Source organism: Pipistrellus hanaki (genome assembly GCF_964339955.1).
Source record: "Pipistrellus hanaki genome assembly, chromosome: 12".
In the NCBI taxonomy this organism is placed as follows: domain Eukaryota; kingdom Metazoa; phylum Chordata; class Mammalia; order Chiroptera; family Vespertilionidae; genus Pipistrellus; species Pipistrellus hanaki.
In genome coordinates, this window is record NC_140514.1 from 24,211,049 (window position 1) to 24,237,214 (window position 26,166).

Consider the following 26,166-nt stretch of genomic DNA (forward strand, 5'->3'; position numbering starts at 1 on the left):
TTTCAATGCTGACCCTCTCCAGTGACAAGCTGGAAAAGGAGAGAGGGTTCAAATCATGAGTCAAAAGAGGACTGCCCTTCACTAGCTTGTGAGAAGAGGGATGGAATGCTGAAGCATGTTAAGGTGAATTTTGCTATTATTACACATTTTCTTTTTTTCCTCTCTTTGTCCATCTCTTAACTGTTTTTTTTTCCTTTACACATCTCCAAGATTCCAGTCCTTTTATGCCACTCATCAACCACTCAAGGCATCCATTCACCCACATCTACCCTTCCTAGATGTATCTCATGTCCCAAAAGACTTCATCTTCCTTCTCTATTTCTAATACTTAAATTCTTTGTTTCTTTAGTATATCATAGCTGGACATTAGGAGAGCAATCTGACTCAATGAAGTCAATATAAGCACCAAAGGCACCAATGGTGTACTTTGAAACTACTGTATCAGGCATATATCAATGCATCACATACATCTTACTGTTGAAGAGCTCACACTTTGCCTGGGGAGTGAAGGGGCAAATGGGGTAAGTTATAATAAATGGAAGTTTAAGATAATAGATAATTTGGTGTAAGTATACAATTAACCACCATTTAAACTATAGTTGCCACAGAAGTTCACAAGGAGTAATGGATTATAAAAGACAAAGAAGGTATGATAGAACACAAAGGATTTTATAGATCACACACAATGTAAATTTTACTGAAATGATAGGTAAAAATGTGCTGTTATGTGGATATTAATCCCCAAAGATTTTATGATTGATTATTCGCTTAAAATTCATAAAGTTATACACCTCTGCTTCTATTTTTTTAATAAATGCATTTCCTAATAGAATATATTTAGTGTCAAACTAATTGCATAGATGAATAAAAATGGTTAAAATATTTATGCCACGCCAAGTGACACATGTAATATGATATTAAAACTACTAAATAAAATATAATGCAAGTTGGCAAGAATTTTGCAGCATGCAAAAATAAAAATATCCGTGTAGGATGCAGGGATTATGAGAATCTTTTTCAAATTTTAATTCATTATTCATGCTATATTTACAGATATTTCAGTTTTATTCCCACCATTTCATTTTTAAAAAGGAGCATTTTCTATAAATTAAATGTAGTATCCTAATGCAACACGACAGCAAGAGAAGGTGGCACAACCCAAGTGCCCTGTCAGTCAGCCCATTTAGCTTATGCAGCTGGAGAGAGCACAGTGTTCCTGTAGGGCAACGCTCCAGATGACACCCTGTCTCCTTATGTGAAACAGCAGGCCTTTACATCCATTTAAATGATGTCCTCCCGTGAGACTGCTGTGATGCTGGGCACGCGAGGCCATAGAACATGGACTGCAGAGCTCAGTGGTGCTCTGGGGAAGACATTAGAAGCTTAGGGCATTTCTAACTGGCTTAAGGAATTTTTCCCTTCACATCCCTCTTTTCTGTGACTACAGGAAGTTACCTAGCATTCCTTTATACAAAGACTTGAAGAAGCTCCTGTTCTTATCAGCTACTTAGATTCAAAAGCTTTGTTTTGGAAATCGTGCCATCAGATTAGAAATAAAGGTAACCTTGTGAACTTTGGCTCTTTTTGCCCTGTGTGGAATAAACAGTTATTTACATATTCTTCTCTAGGCCTTTCTATTGGGTCGCTAATGCAAAGAGAATGGAATATGATGTAAAAAGCCAGTAGCCAGAAATGAAAAGCAGCAGAGATAAGCAGATAACAAAATACAGAAGTACTCTGAAAATTAAAGGTCAGACTCTGTTATCACACACACTAAAGAGTTCTTTTGTGGCTAGATGTGTAGCATTTAAGACAGAAGAATGGTTTAGCAGCCCCAAACTGACCAGGCCACTGATAGACATTACTCAATGATGGGAATAAGAAAAATGAAATGTAAGAACAACCTCACATTACCTTCCAAATGGCATTTTGCCATTTTCCCAGATATCAGAATTTTAAGCACTTTCAAAATAATAATGTCATAACATTTAAGCTTATCTAGCTAATAAGAACATATGTATATATATATAGTCTCTAAGTCATTTTTCCTAGTTCTTAATTTATGAAAATCAGATAATTATTTTTTACAGAATTATACATATTTATTGATTTTTAGAGAGGAAGAGGGAGAATCATTAATCCGCTGCCTCCTGCATACCCCCTGCTGGCGATTGAGCCCACAACTTAGGCATGTACACTGACCAGGAATCAAACTGTGATCTCCTGGTTCATAAGTCAATGCTCAACCACTGAGCAACCCTGGCCAGGTTGAGCATAGACTTTTAATCTTTTCTATAAATATTTTGCTGGTCAATGAAAGAGGAACCAAGATATCTCATACATAGTATTGATATGACATACATAGTACTGAGAAAGTTTCTTATTCTCCAGTGAAGAATAAGTCTGATTACTGTTGCATTTTAATCTCATTTTCAAAGAACTTTAATCTGTCTCCATTTGCAATAGTAATTCAGGAAGATTTTTTTTTTCTCAATTAGAAAAACTTTTTTTTTTTCCTACTGAAAACACATTATTTAAGATTAAATGCTCTGCCCTAGCTGGGTAGCTCAGTTAGAGCATCATCCTGATACACCAAGGTTGTAAGTTTCACCCCTGGTCAGGGAACATACAAGAATCAACCAATGAGTGCATAAATAAGTGGAACAACAAATCCATGTTTTCTCTCTCTTTCTCAAATCAATCAATTAAAAAAAATTAAGTGCTCTGGAAGTACAGAGGATAGGCTGGAATATAACTGTTCCATCATTGTCAGTTCTCTCAATCTTATAAACTGTAAATCAAATATTCAATTTTTTTCTTTTGTATATAAATCAAATAGTATGGATTTGAACTTAAAACCCTAAAATAACTTTACCCCAATAAAAATGTATTGTGTCAGCAATTATTTCCTAGAAGCAAGAACCCATGTGGTCAGATTCATTGTGAAAAGAAAATTCTTGATTGGGAAAAAAAAAAAAAAAAAAAAAAAAGCGCTTTAATTCCTGGGTTCAAATCCTGACTTCACTCTTAACTAGCTGTGTAACACTGTGCCTGGAGCATAACATCACTGAACTTCAGTTTTCTCATCTGTAATCCAGGAAATTTGGAAGAATAACTGATATATGTAAACCTCTTAACACAGTGCCTGGCACATAGTAAGCATTTCAATAAATAGCAGCCATTGTATTAGGCTTATGTCATTACATATCTAGCATAATTTGCCTACTATGACATATGTAGATCACAGAAATTGTTTCTCACCAACTTGAGCATAGGAAAAGATTTGAGGTAGGTGTGAAGAAGAGTGGAAAATAAATCTGTTTTTCTTTCTCAGGACAAACAAAGGCCAGGGAACTAGACTTATTATAAGTGATATCAAAAACCCCATCGGTGCTTTATCAAAATCACTGCGTTTTTCTCCCAACCAACGTCAGATTCATTCTCAGAGGTTCATGCCTGGCTACTGGAGCATATGAAAAGAGGTCCTTCACTGGGGAGAGCCACACAAAAAGAAAATGCCGACAGCACCTGCCTTGAGAAGAAAGGAATTCAGGGACCACCATCGGTTCTGTGAGCATCATGATAACAAAGCTGCTCCCCAAATAAGCACACTTTAGATATCACTGAGGTCTCAAAATGACATTTTAATCTGAATATTAATGCTTCAAAGAGATGCACTTCAAATAGAATGTTTTAAATTCTTCTTTTTCTCTCACATTGCTTATGGCAAAAAGGGGCCACAGCAACTAAACAGACTTGAATATTGCGTGGCCTTAAGCAGGCAGTCCCACTATCTGCAAAATGAGGTTGGTGAACTGTATGGACTCTAAGGTGTCCCCCAGTACTGATGGCCCTGGTCCCATGTTTAAGGTAGGGTTGTCAAGGAGACACATATTAGGACTTTTTTTTTTTTTTTAAAGAAATGCTGTCTGTAGGATTTTAGGAAGGAATTAATAATAGAGTCATTAGAAACAAAATATCACCGTTTCAAACTCTGCAAATATCTTTAAAAGGCAGTGAAATCTTTGACATGGTATGTTTTTTTTTAAATCTTTTAAAAAACTATTTCATAATGCTTTGACAAATTTATGAAAACTTCAGTCATCATCATTAGAGACCTTGATAATTAAGCCATTATATTTTTCTGATATGTTTAATGTTGCCATCTTGTCTTCTTTCTTGCTTCAACCATACAGTCACACCTCTCACCTTGTAGATATTCCTCTGGCTTCTCTCTACCCACCCACTGAAACATGTCACTTCTCTAACAGTCATTTCAAGAGGAGGAAGGCAGGCAGAGGTTAGGTTTTAGGAGATCTCAATCTTAGGAAAAGTAGTTAAGAGGATGGGGAAGAGGTTTGTCTCCTCTTCATTTTAAAATCTTAGAAGTAAGAATGCACAATTTCAACATAAAATCTAGGATTTTCTTAAAGTGATGACTGCTCTTTGCAAACCCCCTTTGTACGTAATTGACCTAAATAAACTATTTTTGTCCAGCCAGTGTGGCTCAACCTAGGAACCAATAGGTCACAATTTGATTCCTGGTCAGGGCACATGCCCTGGTTGCAGGCTTAAGCCCCAGTAAGGGATGTGCAGGATGCAGCCAATCAATGATTTTATCTCATCGTTGATGTTCCCCCCTCCCTCTAACTTCCCTTCTGAAATCAATAAAATATGTTAAAAATACATAAAATATTTTCTTGGGTCTCTCAAATGCCTATGTTCTGGGAAATTGCATTTTAGGGGCTACTTCTGTTCCCATCCAATCAGGTCTGATAAGAGCAGATATGAGAACCTGCAGGTGACTGCAGCATAACTCCTAGCCTGGCAGGGATCGCCAGTTAGGATTCAGACAGCCTAAGCACTCAGTAAGTATAGAGCAGAAATAGTTCATTCCATCTCTCAGAATAAGACTATGAACTTCTCTGCTGCCTGAAGTTTCCCCCCTTGAAATAAGCCATCTTGACTTCTTCTAGTGGATCAGAACCGAGAGAGGGGCAAAACCACATATATTGTTCTATCAAGTTTAAGCTGATGCTCCATTAGTCAGGAAAATTGGAATCGATCCACTCTCTGTTGTTGTTATAACCCAGTATATATCTAGTTAGGCTGTGTCATTTTCAAGTAGAGGGCTAAACTAATTGGTCCATACAACTCTGGCCTAATTAACACTTCATTTAAAAAAAAAATTTCCCCCTGAAGTCATTGTAAGCCAACTGCCTGTATTGAGTTTAGTGAACATAAACAGTGTTCACATCTTCTACACAAGAACCCTTTGAACACTTCCAAGAGTGTTAAGGGCTCAACTGTGTCCACTCAAAATTCATATGGTAAAGCCCTGATCCCAGTACCTTAGTATATGACTGTATTTGGAGATAAGGCCTTTAAAGGGATGGTTAATTTAAAATGACTTTCTTAGGGTGGACCCTGATCCAATCTAACTGATGTCCTTATAAGAAGTACTTTGGACATACAAAGGACACCAGGGGCATGCATGCATAGGAAAAAATGCATGGGAAAACTCAGAGAGAAGGCAGCTATCTGTAAGCCAAGGACACAGGTCTCAGAAGAAATCAGCCCTGCTGACACCTTGACCTTGCACTGCTAGCCTCCAGAACTGTGAGAAAATAAATGTTCTCTTGTTTAAACCACCGAGTCTGTGCTATTTTTGTTACGGGTGCCCTTGCAAAATTTTAACTACTTTATATTGTTAAAATCAAATATCGTTGGCTTATTCGTGACCCTTTGATATTAAGCAGTATTTTGCTGCTAATTGCCAAAAATGTTAGGAATGAATACTTTTGGATTTGTATGTTAACAAAGAATTATGATAATGTCAAAGTTGTACCCATTTTAATTATTAATTTAGGTTAAATAATATATTTTCTCCTTTTCTGGGTATGCTACAAATCATAAAATTCTGTGCAACATTGGTGGATATAATAGTTATAAAATAAACTCTACTGGTTTACATTTTGCATGATTTAAATTATAACAATGTAATTGATTTCAGCATGAAATACATATATTTCAGCACAGTTCCATTATGTCTATACATAAATTTGTAAGAGAAATTATTTAATCTTTAGTATTAATTGTTTTTAATTGTGTTAATCTTCAACCAAGAATATTTTTCCATTAATTTTCTAGAGAGAGTGAGGGGGGGGGGGGGGAGAGAGAGATACATTAGAGAGATACATTGATTGGTTGCCTCCTGTGCAAGGCTGGCCTGAGGCCAGAGATTGAGCCTGCAAGCCAGGTACACCCTCTTGATCAAGAATCAAACCCGTGACCCTTTGGTATGTGGCCTGATGCTCTAACCACTTAGCAATTTAGTATTATTAAATGAAATTTCTAAAACTAAAAACAATTATGTGATACTACCATTTTCTTTACTTTTGGACCCCTATAGCTTAAGTGCAGTAGCACGAAAAATTTAGTGTTAGTGTTAGATGTCCAGTTTAATTTTAGAGTTTATCAATAAACTGCATAAAATAAATCCCTATTTATGCTAATAATCAAATAAGGTAAGACTCTCTTATTGAAATATGCTATAGTGTTTTAATTTGATAACTATTGTGTGATCACAAAAAACTCATTGTGCCCACTTCCAAAACTCTAAAAACCAATTCTATGTCTTAAAGGATGTTCATATTATTCAAACAAATAGCTATTTTAGGAACTGTCTCAGAAATCTTTTTAAATAAACATTTTAAAAAATGATTCCACAAGAGCCTCCCCTGAGAGTGCCCAGGGGCAGTGAAGAGCCTGGCAAAGGGAGGGAGGCACCAATGTGAGTTAAATGTAACGATTTGAGCTCTTTGTGAATGCAATCATCTCAAGGTCCCCTATATTTCCTTGGAAATTAGACAGCTATTCACTCCTTCCACCTATACGGCCAACCTTCCGTGCTTTGGCCTTTTAACTGGGAAATGCTTGGTAGCAGGGAGAGGGAAATCTCAGTCTTTGCCTTGGCTTCTGCTCCCTTGTCATGTTCTGGTGGCCTGAACCCTGAGGGAGAGCTCTGCCTTCACCTTCAGCATCAGTGTCCTTCCGTCACCCACTTCCCATGCTGTGGTCCAAGAACTGCCACATCACTTCTACCTTATTTAGCTCCAGACACTCATTCTGCCCCTTCTGAATCAACTCCGCACTCCAGCCACGATATTGTGAAAGAATGTAAAAATGTGTTTTCTCCATTAGAGCAGGGACTGGATCTGTTTTTAATCACCACTGTATCCCTAGCATAGCGCCAGGTACAAAGAAATATTTTTGAATGAATTACTGAAGAAATTAAAGTCTTGGGCCATTGTCTCTTCCACTATCCTTTGTCCTTGGCCTTACCATACCGAATCACGTGACTCTGGAGTCTTTATCAGGCCTACCTCAAGCTCCCAGTCTCTTCTCTATGGGAATGGAAGATAGAATTACCGATTCTATCTTTCATCTCCTCCCCAATTTAAAAAGTATCCTTTCTACAGCTTCAGGAGAAACAGTTTTCAGTTTAAAATTTGTGAAATTTTCTAAATACTGAATCTGTAAGACTATTAAGATTTATGGAAAGAGATAATGAAACCTATTTGGTTTTATGGCCCTTAGAAAGCCCAAATCTCAGTAAGGCACTCAAAAGCATGTTACTGAATCTTTCCAAGTCATATCACATCTGTAAATTGGGAACACTTTATGACATTGTTTTCAGGAGCTAGATGTACTGTGTATAAAGCACCCAGGAACAGTTTCTAATAGATAAATGATAAATAGATGATGGCTACTATTGTTTTTATAGATTACAGAGAATCCCAGACCCATAGATAGAAAAATACACTAATACAATTCCCAACCAATGCGGCAGGGGTTTGATAGTCTTCAGCTTTGAGATTGGTCTTTTGAGACCTTCAGAATTAGAAGAGTCCAAAAAGTACCATACCTCATTAAGAGTGAAGTAAATTATCTCATAAAACTATGCTTGTTTAATGTTATTTCCTTTTTACAGGAAATGTAAAAGTAAAGAAAAACTTTATCACACATTATGGGCAAATATAAGGAACCTTGTAGTTTTGATTTGTTTTTATTTGGCTATACACTGAAATCCCTTAATTGCCTTTGATCATTATGTTTCATTTTTCAAGTTAATGGTTTTTATGTATATCCAATATGAACAAATAACAGTAAATTCAAAGTATAAAATGGAACTAACAAATATAGAAAAAAAAAAGTAAATACCTGTAATCCTAGATTTCCTACTGCCAGGGCAAACAAACAACAACAACAAAATAACAACAACACAATACGTAGAAAAACATAAATCAATAAAATCAGATTTTCAAAAATATTCTTGATGGGTATAAACAACAATAAATTAAAACTATAAAAGTAAGATCTCAAAATATAAAACATCATACCAAACCTAAGAAAAGGGCACTGAACCCTCCCACTCTGTTCATTCATACAAATTCTATCCCTTCCAGAGTTCACTTTGGGGAGCCACTGAAAAATTGAGGGCAGGAAGAGGTATAATAAAAGCAATTTTAAGAAGAAAAACATTTTAGCTATATACCAGATGGAATAAAATAATGGGGACTGAAGAGGAATATAGATGCTTTATAGCTGACAATAGAAAAAGAGGCCCAATTGTAATAAAGGCTTTATATCACTAGAATAATGTCAGCACAAACACAAATGATGGAAACTAGGGAATATTTGAATGAAGAATTTGTCGAAACTAGTGCCTGTTATTGAACCCAGTGTCTATGTTGGTGGAATAACAAGAAAGATTTTGATAGTACAAGTTAGGAATTTAAGAAGATAAAATGGTTTGGGGACTTCTAATTTGTTTAGAATAAGAATTTAGTTGCAATCAGAAATGCACATTTTGTGCAACTGAAACTTAGTTGTGCACCTATTAATTCAGAATTTATTGAAATTTAACAGGCACACACCAGCAGCAGTTACCTGAGTTTTGTCCGGGAGGACATTGCTAATTTCACCTTATCATCATCGACTCAAAAACTGTGTTCAACCTTTTCCAAATGCCCCAAGTCTTAATAACACTCTTTTCTCTCAGAATTATACCTATTTGAATGATAATTCTTATGTTTTCCAATTACAGAGAACCATCCTGGGGAACCGAAAACAGAGACTCCCATGATGCTTAGATCCCAGGCAGAAGGCTTCCCAAGATGCTTGGTGAGAAGAAAGAGACAGCTCTTTCTTCATGGCACATGGCCTATGGACCCAAGCACAGACTGGATTCCAGCTTCCACTCCATCCCCTCTGATGAGACATTGGTGCAATGCTACCCAAACTGCATCACTGCATGCAGCTGCCCATTCACCAGCTACCATGGTCTCCCTAATGCTCACTTACTAAATCCAAAGGATTCTCCAACACCCAGTCCCCATTCCAGTCCTTCCCAAGTCTTCCCTGTTCCCCACACACCACTCCTTTCTCTAATTTATACAGAACATATTTTCTATCCTTTCCATTGATGTCTCTATAGTGTCCTGTCTCAGGGTTGGATTGCAGGGCAGAAAGGGGTGAGGCAATTACACGCCTTACGTTTCTGGAAATGTTTACTATTTCCATGTGTGTGGACCCAAGTCTGACAGCCTAGAAAGGGTGAATTTGTTCCCCGAAGGAAATACACTACACACTGATATGGGGAGGTTAGTACCTATTTCAACTGCAGGATTGCAGACCCAAACTACTTTGATTAGAGATAGTTGAGCTAACATTTATTGAGTAGTTACTACTTACAATGTTTTATACTAATTATTATGTATTTTGAAATTAAAAACTCTTGGAAACTTCAAACAACCCCTGAAGTAACTACTATCATGAATAAACAGTAAACTTAAGGGTAAAGAAGTTAAAGAAGAGGCCAGAGGTCACACATCTACAAAGTGTTGGAACGAAGATTTGAACACAGGCAGTCTGACTCCTTCTCTCTTAACTTTTTTCTTAACCAACTTTTAATCTTGTGTTATCTTAGCGTATGCTTGAAGTTTGATCATTTGATATGTGGTCTATATTTTTCTATTGCAATTTTAGAGTTTAAGAGGTATAGAGTTTAGATGTGGCACTCATTTCTACATATGGATAAAAAAAAAAAAGGAGAAGGAGGACGAGAAGAAGCAGGAGAAGGAGAATCAGCCATGGGAGATGGCATCATTTTATGCATGCTACAAATCCCAAGGAACCCTTGATTGGCCTTCAGATATATGAACAGAAGAAACAACAACAAAGGTTTAGTCATCCTGAAATCTGGCGGGGACCAAGAAGAAACTTATTTATTTTTTTTTTTTCTCTTAGAAGGAGTATGAATAAATAGTGTAGGCAGCATTGCATAATAAATACTTCAGAGCCCTGGAGTGAGCTTTGGGATGTGGGACCTTGGAAAGTAACCTTATCTGTGTTTAGTTACTGATCTATCAAAAGAAGATACTATAAGCTGCCTTATAAGATTTAATGAGAAAAATGTTTATAAAATAACTACAACAGTTCCCAGTATGTAGTGCTCAGTGTATGGTGCTGTCTGAAATTTAAATGGGTTCAGGGAATGTCTGAGGTTTTTGGGGTGAGTTCTGTTACTTCCTCACCCCAATCCGGCACAACACCGGCTTCTTTATCCAATCAGTCCAACGGATTTCATGTTCAATTTGGGGTCTACTTCCATAAAGCACGAGGCTCCTCTAATTGTTCCCAGTTTTGTTTTCCACTGTGATTATGACCATCCTGTGTCTCTTTTCAGAAAGGCAAACTGGGGATGCGGGGGCGGGGGTATGAGGAGGAGACAAGATTAACCAGGAAGTCAGGATTAAGGAAAGAACCAAATAATTTATATGCATCTATGCATAATCCATGGGCACAGGCAATAGTGCAGTGAAGGCCTGGAGTGGGGGGAGTAGGAGTGGGGTGAAGGGAGATAAAAGGGGAGGAGGGGTGAAAGGGACATCTTTAATGCTTCCAACAATGAAGATACACTTTTTAAAAACTTTTTTAAAAGCTTCATTTTGTTTGTTCCTTCTCCAACCAGGAAGTACACTCTCATCCAACTCCTCTGCTAAACTGAGCACTAAAAATAATAAATGAGAGAACTGATGACTCTATGTGGACTTTCTAAATGCTCCAGTAAAGGTGACCCTGAAAAATTATTATGACATGTTATCAATTAGTTGACACTATATTAAAAAAATGAAGCTAAATGTTCCTCTATTCTGACCAGTTTTATATCTCACCAATCCAGCTAAAATAGTTCATTGGAAATGCAAATGGTTAGATCTAGCCAGACATGAGCTATGTATATTCTCTTTCAGATTCTCAATAGACATTTTAAATATTTGGGCCACCAGTACAAATAATATGCCCAAGCTGACGAATTACTACAATAATACTTAACATGAAAAAATTTAGCCTCAAATTTCCATGGTAGGGGTTGTGGGAACCTCAGTTGCCTTGAGTGCAGTGAAATTCCCAAGGCTGAAAGCAAAACAGACTTTCAAATGCTTAAGATGAAAGTCATTGCGAACTGTTCAACCCATGAGGCTAAATTTGACACAAAATATTCATCATCGTTTAAATTTTCATGCATGACCTATTTAAAGCCTTCACACCTTAAAATATTTTCGCATTTATTATGTCATTCTGTCTTAATGAAGAGTAACTAAAATATTAGATTAGGTTAGTCCTTTGAATTGTTACAGAAATGAGGTTTATATTCCTTAAGAATAAACGTACTTTTCTAATAACCATACGAACATGTCAATATATAATTCATTCACAATTACACATCACTTACCAAATCTATAAAAACAGAAGTTTTATTGTTTCAAATCTTTTTCCCCAGAATATTATACTACATAAAATTGACTAAAAGGAATTTTTAGAGAAAAATATTTCTTTAAAAAATATTAACTTAGAGAAAAGTTGTAAAAGATAGTAATGAGAGTTCCACATGCCTTTCATCTATCTTCCCCCAGTGTTAACATCGTAAATAACTACTGGACAAACATCAAACCAAGAAATTAACAACGGTACTATATTCTGAACTATAGTATACAGACTTTATTATGTTTCACCAGTTTACTTAATCCCTTTACTGTTACAGGATCCAATCCAGATTCCCACAATGCATTTTTTATGATTAAGATTGAGGTCACGCAGTTCTGTGGAGAATACCAAGAATAGGAAAGATATAAAATGCTTTTCGCATCATATCAGCAGGTGCATGAAGGCCATATTTCTTATTATTGGTGATGTTAACTTGATTGCTTAGTTAAGGTGATCTGAATGTATCTGCAGAAAGTTTATGTTTTCACCTTGGTGGAGATACATAAATTACTAGTCTCTGCTCAAAATTCTCCCACTAATTTCAGCACATCCGGGGTTTTCAAAAAGTAATACTTTGAAGTTATAGTGCTGAATGTCTACTTCTATCATCCTTCTACATTTGTTAATTTGAATTCTTCTGTAAAAAAAGAATTGTCCCTACTCTTCCACATATCTATCATCCACATATCTATTCTTTTCCTTTGCTTTTTTTGTATATTTTCCAGTTTCTATAGTCTAAATGATACCAAAGTCCACCAAATCATCAGAGGAACTTTCTCTTAAAAAAAAAATATATATATATATATATATATATATATATATATATATATATATATATCTTTTTCAGACATTAAAATTTCTACAGTGGTTGCCTTGCAGTAATATTAAGATCTCTTTGGTATTAAAAATAAAAAATCCAGGTCATTAAAAATATATAGGAATGAGTGAGAAGTGGGAATACCTCATATCTTTCCATCTCCTTGGATACAATTTCTATGAAGCTAAGCATTTTGGGAAGATGCATTTAATATACTACTCAATAAAAAGTTCATTATGTTTCATTATTAAGAAAAGCCCCTATAGGCCCAGGAAAACTGAACACCATGAAAGAAGATAATTACCAACAGAATTGCCAGAGTTTTAGCCCTTAGCTCTATATAACATAGCCATAGTATATAAGGCTTCAGAATCCTCATAGAATCTAAGCTTTACTCAGAAATTTTGAATTAGTAAACATTTACTATGTCAAATAGAATCCAAACATATACTCAACCATGCACGTATGTATATTTTGACTAAACCCACCAGCAACAGGCAATATATATATATTTTTAATCCTCACTCCAGGATATATTTTTATTGATTTGAGAGGGGGGGGGGGGGAAGGGGAGTGGTTATGGGGTGATCAGGCTGGCAGGCACAAGTGATTAGGGGCTATCAGGAAGGCAGACAGATGAGCCGTTGGGAGCCAGCAATCCTGGATTGTGAGAGGGATGTCCGACTGCTCTAAATGGGTAGTGGGTCATCCCTCAAGGGGTCCTAGACTGGAGAGGGTGCAGGCTGAGCTGAGGGACACATCCCTCCTGCCCCCCGCCCCCTTGTGCATGAATTTTGTGCACCGGGCCTCTAGTTTGTTACATAATTTTTAGTGTATGTATGTGTCTGTGTGGGTTGGCAGTGGTTGTGATATAGACTAAAATATTCAGCTGTTACCAATCATGTAAGTCATAACATTAGTTATAAAAATTATACTTTGCTACATGGAAGACTACATAAAATGATCTCTCTTCATTTTGGTTTCTGCCTCCTAGACAGCATAAAGTTAAGGTGCACAGAGACAGAAGACTATCATAGTGATCTTGATTTGTTCAATTAGCTTCTCCAAGATTCCATTTTATTTTCTGAAAAATGAAGGAGCTGGAATAGAAGATCTTTGAAGTCCCTTTCCTCTTGAAAATGCCAAGTCTCTTCCTGGGCTATTCTTCTGCTTCTTCCAAATCTTTACATCCCTATTAGAATCTACTCTGATACATCACTCCAGACCACCACTTTCTCCTTTTGAATAGCAGTTCAACTCTCTATTATTAATTTTGAAGTTACAATTTATTTACATTAGTAGGTTTACTGAATCCTTTTTGTACGCCAGACTAAACTTTTAGCAGGCAAAAACTACTATGTTTTTAAACTCTCTATTTATTCCCACTGCAGATTTCCACTGCATTGCTACCTAGTGCAGTCTGGTGACAATACTACAGCATTCAAATATTGAATAATTAATAGGTAAAAATAGACAGAAAGAGATAGAAACTAAAACGTGAAAAGACTCCCCTTTTATTTAGTTGTTCACCAGGTCTTATAATGTATTTTGCATTCATCTTCTTTATTTTCTCACACCCTTTGTAAGCCTTTATTTTTTGATACCTGGACTATTTACTAGCTTTCTAAGTATGTTCTGTCACTGTCTCTTCCTGCTAATCCCATTCAACTGAATGCATGCCTTCCTCCAAGTAAAAATCTAATCTTTTAAGTCCCCAATCAAGTTTTTCCAAACTTGCCTCTTCCTCCTTACAATATATTTTCTTTTTGTCTTATTAAAAAATTAGCTAAATATGAAATAATATATACTTCCTCACATATTATATTTTGAACATTTTTTACTTATCCCTTTAACCAGACGGTAAACCTAGCTTATTCCTTTAATATAGTATGTATCTCCTTTAAATATGTGTTGATTTGAAGTGTTAACTTGACAGGAATACAATGAATATTTGACCTTAATATACATAATATAAAAGACATCATTTTGACATGCTGTGGTAGAAAAAGAGTCAAAGGTTTATTTTCAAAGGTAATTGTGATTTATATGGAGCAATCTTTAGTCTGAGCAAGCAAGATAGTGTTTGGCTTTTTGGATTAACATTATGAGAAGTCTATTCTTATATAGATAAAATGTTTGCTATATAACTGTAATTAGGGTCAAATCAGAGATTAATGATGCATCATATTCTAGAGATTTATCTGATAAGCATCAATAAATGGTTTTCTCAACTTTAAATGGTTTGCAAAATATTATATTATTTCTACCAGAGGCCTGGCACATGAATTCATGCACAGATGGTGTCCCATGGCCTGGCTGGTGATTGGAGCTGACTGGGTTGGACAGGGGGAAGGACTGCATAAGGTTGGCTGTGGGAGTGCATTGACCACCAGGGGGTACTCCTGTATTGAGAATCTGCCCTCTGGTGGTCAGAGCCCATAATAGCAACCAGTCTACCAGTCATTCAGCTGCTTAGGCTTTATATAGAGAGACCTGGTGCATGAAATTCATGCACAGGGAGGGGGGAGTCCCTCAGCCCATCCTGCACCCTATTCAATCTGGGATCCCTCAGGGGATGTCCAACTGCCAGTTTAGGTCTAATCCTGAAAATGGCAGTTGGACATTTCTCTCACAATCCTGGACTGCTGGCTCCTAACTGCTCACCCGCCTGCCGACCTGACCCCCCTAACTGCTCTCCCTGCCATCCTGACCCCCCTAACTGCTATCCCCTGTAGACCTTATAGCCTCTAACCAACTTTGCCTCAGCCCTGCCACCATGGCTTTGTCTGAAAGGACGTTCGGTATAATTAGCATATTACCCTTTTCTTAGGATAGTTTGCTCCCTGCACAGAAAATAACTCAAACTGGGTTTTTATGCTGAAAATTCAGAATTTATTCTAAAATGTAAATTGTTGAGTTATTGGGATTATTTTATACACTCCAAAAGAGTATCTATTCTACTTCTACTAATTAGTTTCTCTATGAAAGCCTTCCAGACCATTATGGGTGGGAACCTCTGGTCAATGCTTTAGGTACTTTCTATTAAAGGTACTGGAGGCCGAGTGCATGAAATCTGTGCACTGGGGGGAGGTAGGGGGCTCAGCCTGGCCTGCACCATATGGCAGTCCAGGGCTCTCCCAGTTTGGGACTCCTTGCTTCTTACCATCTGCCTGAAGCAGAGGTGGCAGGAGAGGCTCCTGCCACTGCCGCTTCTCTCGCCAGCCGTGAGCCCAGCTTCTAGCTGAGTGGCTCTCCCCCTATGGGAGTGCACTGACCACCAGGGGGCAGCTCCTGCGTTGAGTGTCTGCCCCCCTGGTGGTCAGTGTGACTGGTCATTCTGCTAGTCATTTCCCAGTTCGGTCAATTTGCATATTAGGGTTTTATTATATAGGATAGTGTCGCTACCAGATAAATTGCCTCATAGAAAAGCACTTACCACAAAGCCCTATAATGGAAGGTTAAGTGCTATAATTAATTACTAATTTCAGCCCTTGCTATCTTTATTTAGCTACACAGGCACTTGAAAAGGAACCAGGTATAGTTGGTTGGTTCCTGCTTCCCTCATTATAGAATTTGGTGGTAAAGGCTTGGGTCTCACTATTTTTCTAATGAATAATTACACAATTTTAAAAAAAATATATATATAGCTACCCACAAACCAATATAAAAGAGATATACTAGACATTTCTTTTGAACTTTATACATGAAATTGCTTTGTTCTAGTAACTTTAATCTGGATGACACTTTTACATTTCTACTCAGCCTTCATGGAGTTGCGGCAGGTGAAGCTCCAAGAACAAAGGGTTTGGCATTTTCACGGCTTATTTCCTACCTCAGCATCATGCTGGAATGCACACAGAGATGATTAATAAAATACTGATGGCAACCACGCTGACTCCTATGAGCTCTTCACATATTGATCATTAACTTTTTATATGTATACATTTAAATTCCCTGCAGGTGCTCTGATTTTCTTGAGGGCAAACTGCGTTTTACCCTTGCTTGCATCCTTCAGAGTAACTGCTGCTTTGCTTACTCTGTGTGTTAATATTACCTAAAATACTCTTTTGTTCAAGGACTACATATAAAAGGTTGCATCCAAAATATCTATTTCTAAAGTTTGCTATGATATTGCCAGCTTCTGATTTTTAAATACACATATATTTTTATACTGAGCATCCATTTAATTGGCAAATGAAGACATTATTAAGTGCTAAACAGATATTAGTCCAGAAAAAAATATACAAATATTGGCTGACTTAATCTATACTGCACAATCTTAATGACCACTATTCAAATTGGATATTAGCATGCCACAAAAACACATGGACCATAACTTTTTTGAACTCTAGCTAGTACACCTTTTCTGATCTATTTAATCACATGAGCTGTAATAAAAAAATAGTGAGGTATGAGCATTTTTTAAAACAAAAATATTTACCCACATGAACTAATAATGCATTAATAAACTAGGTTCTGATGATCTGTGCTTGGGAAACGCAAACCATACTTCCCTTTTAGAGATGAATTATGAATATTAATATAATAAAGCCTAGTGTAGCCACTTTCAACTTAGTTTAATTCAGTCTAAGTTGAGAGTGGGACTTCCTCTCCTCCCCTGCCATAGGTCATCATTAACATTCACCAGAACAGCGTTCTTAAAGATAACTTGGAAAGGTTGGAAAGAGTAAAAAAATGTCTAAACAAAGGTAAGTTTTAAATCATTAACTGGTGAAACAAAGCTAGGCTTCAAGAGGCAACTGCCGCTCTGTAATAATAATAAAATGTATAATTTTACATGTTCATGTCCACTATTAACAGATAACATATTCCAGGGTCAAGATCTAGAGCTCATCCTGTTTTCTATCTTTTATGGAGTCCAATGTCATGACTTCCTCTCAGTATAGAGGCATTCATTCATTGTATTTTAAGAAATTCACCAATTTACTTTTCGGTAATTCCATCAAGTCTGTAGTTTTGAAAACAATACATTTCAAGTAGGATTTTAGGAAATGCAATTAGGGATTGTTGGGGGCTATGTAACAATGTGTGTAGATTTCAAGTACTTTCCTTCCAGTCTTCTGGTCTATCTTACTACAGAAGGCCACAGAGGGTACATATACTCATAATTACAGTGTAAAATTGGGATAATTCCCCAGGATATCAATTCTGCAAATATTTATTAAGTGCCCACTATTTGCCAGTACTATAATAGGCAGTTATTATTAATGCACTTGCTTCTAAATTTTGTCATAGAGACGCTTTATATTGCATTTAATTGAGCAAATATTTGAAGAGCACAAAGTTTATAAAAGAGGTTTGAGATGAGGTTGGAGATATAAAATTTTATCACTCAGCCAAGATGCACACGGGCACCATAGACACTCAATTCCATAAGCGTGAGTCAGTACTAAGGAAGCTTGATCTTTATTTAGTAAGTTAGTTATTCCTCAAATGATTTCTTTCAAGAAACAAAGTACTTGTAATAGAGGGGTTCAGAGATATCTTTAGGTAATCATTGTTACTGTGCAAAAATGAACATTTCTTTTTACATTCTTTATACTGTACTATAGCTCTTCTTTAAAAAAACAACAAATCCACACACCAAAAAACCCCAGTTCTATCTAAAAGGGGAGCAGAGAAAAATGGGATTGATGTTTGTAGTGATCTCTTTTGTACCAAAATGTAGAGAGGATTATAATTGCAATAAATACCTTTATACTTTTAATGTGTATTTTACTTTAAAATAACATGTTGCTTTAATTGAGAGTATATACAATCACAAGTAACAACGGCTCAAATTTCAAATCTACTGCCTTTGTTTCAAGAGCGCAGCGCACACAAAGCTCATGAACTATGAACGCGATCATTTTTATTTTCTCTCTGATAGCCTCCCGTTCATTTTAGAGACTTGAAATGAGTGATGCTGGTGTCAGAATCCTCGTGAAACCCCGAGGCTATGTGACAGTGAAAACAAACTTCATTTATTTTCCAGGCTCTTACAACTGCTTATTTACAGTCCTACAAATAGTTCTTTACTGTTCCTCTGGTTTTCCCATGGCCCATCTGCACAGTTCATATCACCATCAAAGGAATCATCTGGTTCTATTTCCTTTTGGGGAAAGGGGTTATAATATTCCCTCCCTTAGCATTAAATTTTCACTCTGTTACTTTTGACAAAGCCTTTCCTTTGTTCAAATGGAAGGATCCAGTAAAAAAAGAAAAACAAAAACAAAAAACCAGCTTTGACATGGTGTGCCTTTTATGTGTGCATTTTTCTGATTCCACTGATGTTCTAAACTTCACAAACGATAACGTGTGCCTTCAAGTTCCTCTGTACAATGCCATTTGAACACCGTATCAAGAACAGCTTAGGACAGCAGGACATTCACGTGACTCTAAAGTCCAATCAATACATGATGGTTTCTCAGAAAACCCACAATTGGGCTAAACGAACGCAAAACAGTGTCCTGTTTTTTTTTTTTGTTTTTTTTTAATTTGTTTTGTTTTCTTTATTGAATCTTCCCCAGATACCCATGCACTGTCTTACCTGCAGGGTAGCGCTCGATCACTGGCCAGCTGTCCACCTGTAATGTGGCATTGCCACCGCTCCGCGTGAAACGCACTACATGGTACTTCCCATCGTTAATGATCGCATTGGACTCTTCGATGGCGATGTCATCTGTCCCCACATTAAATTTAACTCCAATTTTCCCTTGGTGCTGGAAGAGAGGAGAGGGGGGGAAAGTTGTATAAAGTTGCGCCGATCCATCAGCATTTAGTTAGGATTACATACAGGATATTGATCAAGAACATGCTTCAGACAATGGCTGCTTTCCTCCGATTTTACTTCTGAAAGACTCGTGGGAAAGAAAGGTTCTTGACATTTGAGTAAGTCTGAAGCGTCTCTCTCATGGATAATTGATATTCCAAAAAGACACTTGCAAAAGAAGTGAGCAGCCTCCTTCCCACAGGTTGCCACAGACAACATGCCCACCTGTCTGTGCGAAAGGACATCCTTTCATGTCCCATCTCACCGCGCCTTTCATCCGCTCTTTACGTTTCATGAGAAAAAATGAGGCTTGACATTCTCCCTTTTAATAAGTGGGGAAAACGGAGCCATGAAGTCTGTTTAGAGGCAACTGACAAATTCTCACGAGATAGAAAGTCACTCTAAAGGGTATGGGCATGCAGGCAGGCATTTAACGAGTGCAGTTTCTTAGTCATTATTCACACACACACACACACACACACACACACACACACACATCATCCAATTCTACCAGCCCGAAATGCATTCAATTTATTTTATAGGTGATGAAACTATGACACAAGAAGGTGCAATGACTTGCTCAAGGTCACATAACTTAATGGGGAGATGGGTACTGGAATTAAAATTCAGTTCCACCTTTGTTACTTTCTATCTAAGCTAAGGTATGGCTATCTATTATCAACCCCCCTCTCTGGGTTATGCAAAACAGCATTGCAAATCTAATTCTAAGCGCAAAGCTTGTTATTGTTAACTTTAGAACTGCATACTACACGGTGGCAAAGAGAAACATGGGTTTGTGTCCTGTGCTTCGGAGAAACATTCTCTAACAATAGGACTGTCAACTTTATCATGAGTTCTGTGGATGTTTAAAGCATGTGGATTTGCCCTTAATCGGTAGCACTGCAGGCCCTTGTTTAGGTACATAGCCTCAAAAATCTCTGTAGTTCACCTCTCCTCAAACTTCTTTAAAGGGCATGTTCGCCATCCATTTCTGCAGAAATTAATCGTCAGAATATTGAAGACCTGAATATTTGGACCGCATCCTTTAGACATCTTGCCAGATTCTCAGCATTGAGCTAAGCAACAATAGGTTCAGCTTACATTGAGAATTGTTATACAAAAACACTGCCCAAAACTGCATTGAATTAAGTGAAGTGCATTAAGGCGGTATTTGGAACAGTGCTCATTGCCCGCCTCATGCACACTTCCTAAACGTTTCTGTTTTTCTTTTTCCTGGGCTTTTTTGTCCATAAAAGATCATTTTCTTATAATAAGTTAATATGGTTTCTAATTTTTAAAAAATTTTGATTTGTTTCAGGCTTGACAGACAATATGATAAAGTTACATTTCTTCTTTATTTCTTATTTCATTTTTTACTTTGGTTATTTGGAAACTCAGAGTAAAAGTGAGTAGGCTGATTTTCCTAGCTGCATAGACTTCAGGTATACTGTTTTCCCTGGACTTATTTTTATTTTCTACATATTTTTCATAATCTTTACTCTAAAATATATGCCATTATAGATTATTGCAGATTGTGTAGAATGATTCAGGTGTTAAACACACACACAATAACACCAACACTATATTTCTAATAACACTTAAAATGTATCCAACATTTATCCAGGGGACTCAGGGGAGTCCATGTAGAATTGCAGGCATTCTCTTTTAGGCATTATATTGATTTAAGCAAACACCTTTATAGTGTTCTAAGTCCTAACTGTAATACTAACTCTGGTATTTCTCATAAGATTCCTGTGAGGAAGGTTCTGTTTTATCTCTGTTTGACAGATGAGGAAACTAAGCACACTGTGATTAAGTAACCTGGCTAAGGTCACACAGTTTGATGGAGGAAAACTGTGATTCAAGACCAGGCAGTCTAGCTCTTGGACTTATGCTCCTGATCATTATATTAGGCTGAATTTGGGGACTATTGGCTCATCCTAACTTCTGGTAGGAGAGTTGGTAACTCTACATGTTCCTTGCTACCCGTTTTCTCTTTCTGCTGGAGTAGGAACACCACAGGACCAGCATCTGTGCCTTGCAGATGTAACATATGTATAAACCAATGTGTGCTGAAAATAATTTTATAGAAGACAGTAAGCAACTCATATTTGGATGCAATAGGATTTAAAGTAAAATGTTTTTGTCTCAGTCTCAGCTGAAATCTTAAAATAATCAGTTAAAAACAAATAGATTACTACTTTCTTTTTACAAAATGAGGTAAAAGACTGACTAAGCCAAAATTGCAAAGAGAAGCACTAAACATGGCTCTTGGCATCCTAAATGTGGTGCCTATTTCCAGCCCATTAAAGCGAAAAGAAAGGCCGAGAGGAGATTGGTAATTAGAAGAGGATTTGGAGGGAGAATTGGGATGTGATATGTTTTGCAGGTACAGCTGAGGTGGAAGGTAGAACTTCAGAAAGTTTGGTTCTTGTCTCCTGGAATTTGGTGGCAGTGGCTGTCAACTGGGATTTGACGCTTGCCTGAGAAACCTTCAAGGGGAGAGACTGTGACTAGGTGATGAACTGGTGGAAGAGCAAAGATATTACTGTGACAGGAATCACTTGTGTATGAGTTTGTTAGAGCAAAGGACACATAAACATTGCCAGTGGGACATGGGTTAGGAAGCCAGCTCAGAATTATATTGTGTCCTGTCCAAGAGAGCCACGGGGTGAGGGGTGGTGAGTGGTGAAGACAATGCAACAGAAAGAACCTGGAGAAGCAGTAGCGGGTGCCTGGGGAGTGAGGGGGGAATCCTAAATGACCATCTGAAGGAGGAGCACCCACCCTCCTCATGGGAACTGCAGGCAAAGAAATTCCAATGATGTTGTTAAGAGCACAAAAAGAACTCACCAAAATGCCTCCCCCCAAAATGCTCCTTCAGAGTCAACTGAAACCATAGGCTAAACCTAGCTAAATGGCTACGATTGTATTAGCCAACTAAGATCATTTCTGTCTCCTATGTCATCTTTCTTCTGCCTCATCCTTGGATGGGTGAGGAAGGAAGAGAAGTGAATGTCATGGGAACAAGAGGAGAAACAACCCCAGTCCAAGTGGTAGCTTCCAATCAGCCCATGTACCTCGAAGGACCTGCTTTAACTGAGGCTGCATTTATTATAACAAAGGAGTGAACTGAAATGACTTCTTATACCTACAGTGAACAGATGGCATTTTACTACCTTAGAATGACCAAAGTAGTTGCAGTTCCTGGGGGTAAGGAAGAAATATTCCATAGAACATGTTTCAATTCCAGCTATGCCCTAGGAATCAGATATTTCAACACAGAGTTGTAAAACAATAGAGTTGCCCACTGTTTTAGGATCTCTTCTATCACAGGCATGTTTCTTATCTCAGAATAGACTGAAAGAAATAATTAAAGTGTCCTACCCCTATTAGTCAATTTTTATCAGTGTTCTACGCTTTAAGGAGATTCAACTTCTGTGAATGGAAGCATTGTAATATTAAAAGTACAAAAAGCACCAAACCAATCATGTCCCTTTACCTCATCCCTAAATTTTCTGCACTATGTAGTATAAAATGCTTATTTTCTAGGGTACAGAAATCCTTTATTTCACAGGGATGTTTTTTCTTACAACACAGTAAAACAAACTATTAAGAGATAATGAGGTTTTGTAATGCTTGGAAATCTTCTGACTTTGAAATAATATTCATCTTCCTCTGAAAATGTTTAGTCCTTGAACTTCCAACATCTTTGATATCTCATGGATCAAACCCCAACATCTGCTAGAACAGAACTGAATACCACCAACGTAGACTTAAGCGATAACAGACTACCCTAATTCAGACATTATTACTCCACCCAGCTGACATCACATCCTTGAAAAACAATTAATCATAAATGATAGATGCAGGATCAGTTTTTCCCTGAAAACAATTACATTAAAATGAATATAAACCACAAACTATTAATATCAGTTATATTTAGGACCTACATTTACTTTTTCCATTCAGAAATTGTAAATATTCTCCAAACACATCTCTCCCAGGTTGACAGAATAGAAAGCCATTTCAATTATAGAAACAATAAGACTTGCCGAAGTTTCTTACCAATGGACAATTACAATTTAAAGAATTCATTTCAAATTCTTATTCTCTGGGATTAAATGTGATTGTCTCCGGCAAGTTCTCATGAATATTGCATTAGGAAAACCAGCAGTAATTTCACTGGACGTGTGCTGATCTTTCAGCATTGTATCTTCCTTGAAATGGATAACTGGCTCACACTATAATTTCAAAAAATCTATTATAAGAATATCAGTAACGAGGCATTTATAATTTAATGAAGTCTTTCCAGGGATTCATTAAATAAATAGTGACAAAGTAATTATTAATTTTTTCACAAATGCTCATTTCTGAATAATGATTATGTTATTAAACCAACTTAAAAGGAAACATTATGAAAGATGACACTGGGAAGGAACTTGAAAGTTCTAGCCAGTAGCACTATAGTTTAATGCACCGTTTAATTTCAGCTGCAATCACATATTCATTTGAAAAATATTTGATTAAGATTTAATGACATTCTGGATATCTTCAGCATACTTCAAGCAACATGTTTGCATGTTATAGATGCAGATATATTTCCATTGATGTGTGTATCGAATAGATAAAACAGAATATACATATTAAGATTTAGCCTGTATATAGCATAGAGAAATGTCACTGGCTTTTTTCTACTATCTGGGATTATTATGCAGAAATATTCAGCTCAACTATGTCTCTGAAAATAGGCCAACAAAAATGGTGTCCTATTTTTTGATTTATTTGCCTATACACTCCAGTAGAGAGCATCAACCAACAGGATGAACAAGTGTGCAACGTTGGACAGTATGTAGATTAGCAGGGAGGTTTGGTTATAACTTACAAGTTCTATTGTAGAATCCTTTATAATCAAAGGCTAATATGCAAATCAATGGAACAGCAGAATGACCAGTCACTATGATGCACACTGACCACCAGGGGGCAGATATTCAACACAGGAATTTCCCCTGGTGGTCAGTGAGCGCCAATAGGGAGAGCACCACTCAGCAAGATGCCATGCTCAAGGCTGATGAGAACAGCCATGGCAGGAGCCTTCTGCTTCCGCAGCAGTCAGACATCCCCCGAGGGTTCTCAGACTGTGGTGGAGGCACAGGCTGGACTGAGAGACTCCCTCCCTAAGTGCACAAATTTTGTGCACCAGGCCTCGAGCTTTCTATAATCCTATACTCCAGGGGCCCAATTGGCAGAACTTGATAATGTCTTCAAATGCACAGCATGCTTTTGCCCATTTCAGAATTCAGAACAACTTCCCTGCTCCGGTTCTGCATTGTCAGCTGAAAAATCAGTCAGGCTAAATGGTATGTTTTCCTTGTCCAAAGACTAATCTTCACCAGGGACCAGAGGCTTTAAGGCTCGAGGGGGACTCTGAGGCCTCCAGTCACTGTGGCTGCAGTAAGTAGCAGTACAGAGTGTGACAGAAACCCACCTGTTTTTTCATCATGAATTCAGGGAACTGCTTCTTCACTTCCAACACATTTCCAAATTAATGACTTATAGGTCCTATAGACTGAGAGAGATTGCATCTCCCACTCTGGGTGGTCCATAGTGTCAAGAAATGGTTTTGGTTTAGTTATTTTAACCTGGAATTAAATTGGAAATGCACTTGCCCCCAGATAAAACCCCCCAACTATTTCAAAAACTAAAAGTTACTGCTACCCTGTCTCCCATTTTTCCCATTGAGAAATAATTTAAGAATCCATTCAGTTAATAAAAATCAAATATATAATATGCATTCTGCATAAACATGTGGACAATGCAATATATAAAGTAAGTTCTTTGTGATTGGGGCAATGAATCATGCAAGCAAATAGCCACACCCACAAGAGAATCCAGAGAGCAATGAGAAGGAGCTCAGGTGCATGGGGTGGGACAGCGGCGGGGGCAGGAGGGGGAGATTCTGAAGGGTCTCAGTGAGTTAGTCTCCCAGGATCCAGCCAGTGTTTGGACGCCTATAACACAGATAAAAACCAAAGACAACCAGGCACATAGAAGATATGTCCCCTCTGCCTCCCATCTGCCTTTCCAGTCTCTACATACCAGAGTGCTCACTGGGTGTCGGGCACTGATCTACACATGATGTATCTACCTAAAACGCCTAGCACACTTACACTATTCTCTCTCCTTAGAGAGTTTACCGAATGTGCCCCAAATCACAGAGTTAATGAACATCAATACTACAACCTAACCAAGTTGGAGGGGCGTCTGAAACAGATGGCTTCAGCTGTGTTTGTTTCTAGGAAAAGCTCTTGACACCCAGGCATGCTCAGAAGACTGAGTTGAGAGCAGGGTTACTGCAAAGTGCCTCTTTCCTTATGGCTAGTTACACTTCAGTGCACCACACAAGGAATCAGAAGTGGGTGAGAGTGAGGGTGATCATACCATCCCAGAAGGATCATATTTAGTGCTACTGCTAAGAAATTAATATTTTCCTTTTTCCACAAAATATTATTTAAGATCATATACCTTTCCTAATATTTCTCCATTCTATGAAATACTAGAGCTCCTTCAGCTCCATGGAGTAATATCCTGATGTTGGTATTACCTCCTGGAGGTTCACAATCAACTCTCGATCTACAGAGTGTCTAGCAAAACTCTGTGAGCCTTGACATTTCACCTTCACACACTGTTTCGGTGTGATTTTTATGAACCTGTTTTAACTCCTCAACCATATTTTTAAAAGACTGAC

The 26,166-nt window shown here is 37.5% G+C and overlaps 1 protein-coding gene across 38 annotated transcripts in view; it reads right to left on the reverse strand.

Annotated features, from left to right (window-relative positions):
* The window catches only part of NRXN1 (neurexin 1), a 964,391-nt gene that overhangs the window by 123,829 nt on the left and 814,396 nt on the right, over positions 1-26,166 (reverse strand). For all 38 annotated transcript variants that reach the window (XM_084900752.1, XM_084900751.1, XM_084900742.1 and 35 more), the window contains one exon: positions 19,197-19,368. In XM_084900752.1, coding sequence (XP_084756878.1) covers positions 19,197-19,368 — 172 coding nt within the window. The remainder of the gene's footprint in view (positions 1-19,196; positions 19,369-26,166) is intronic.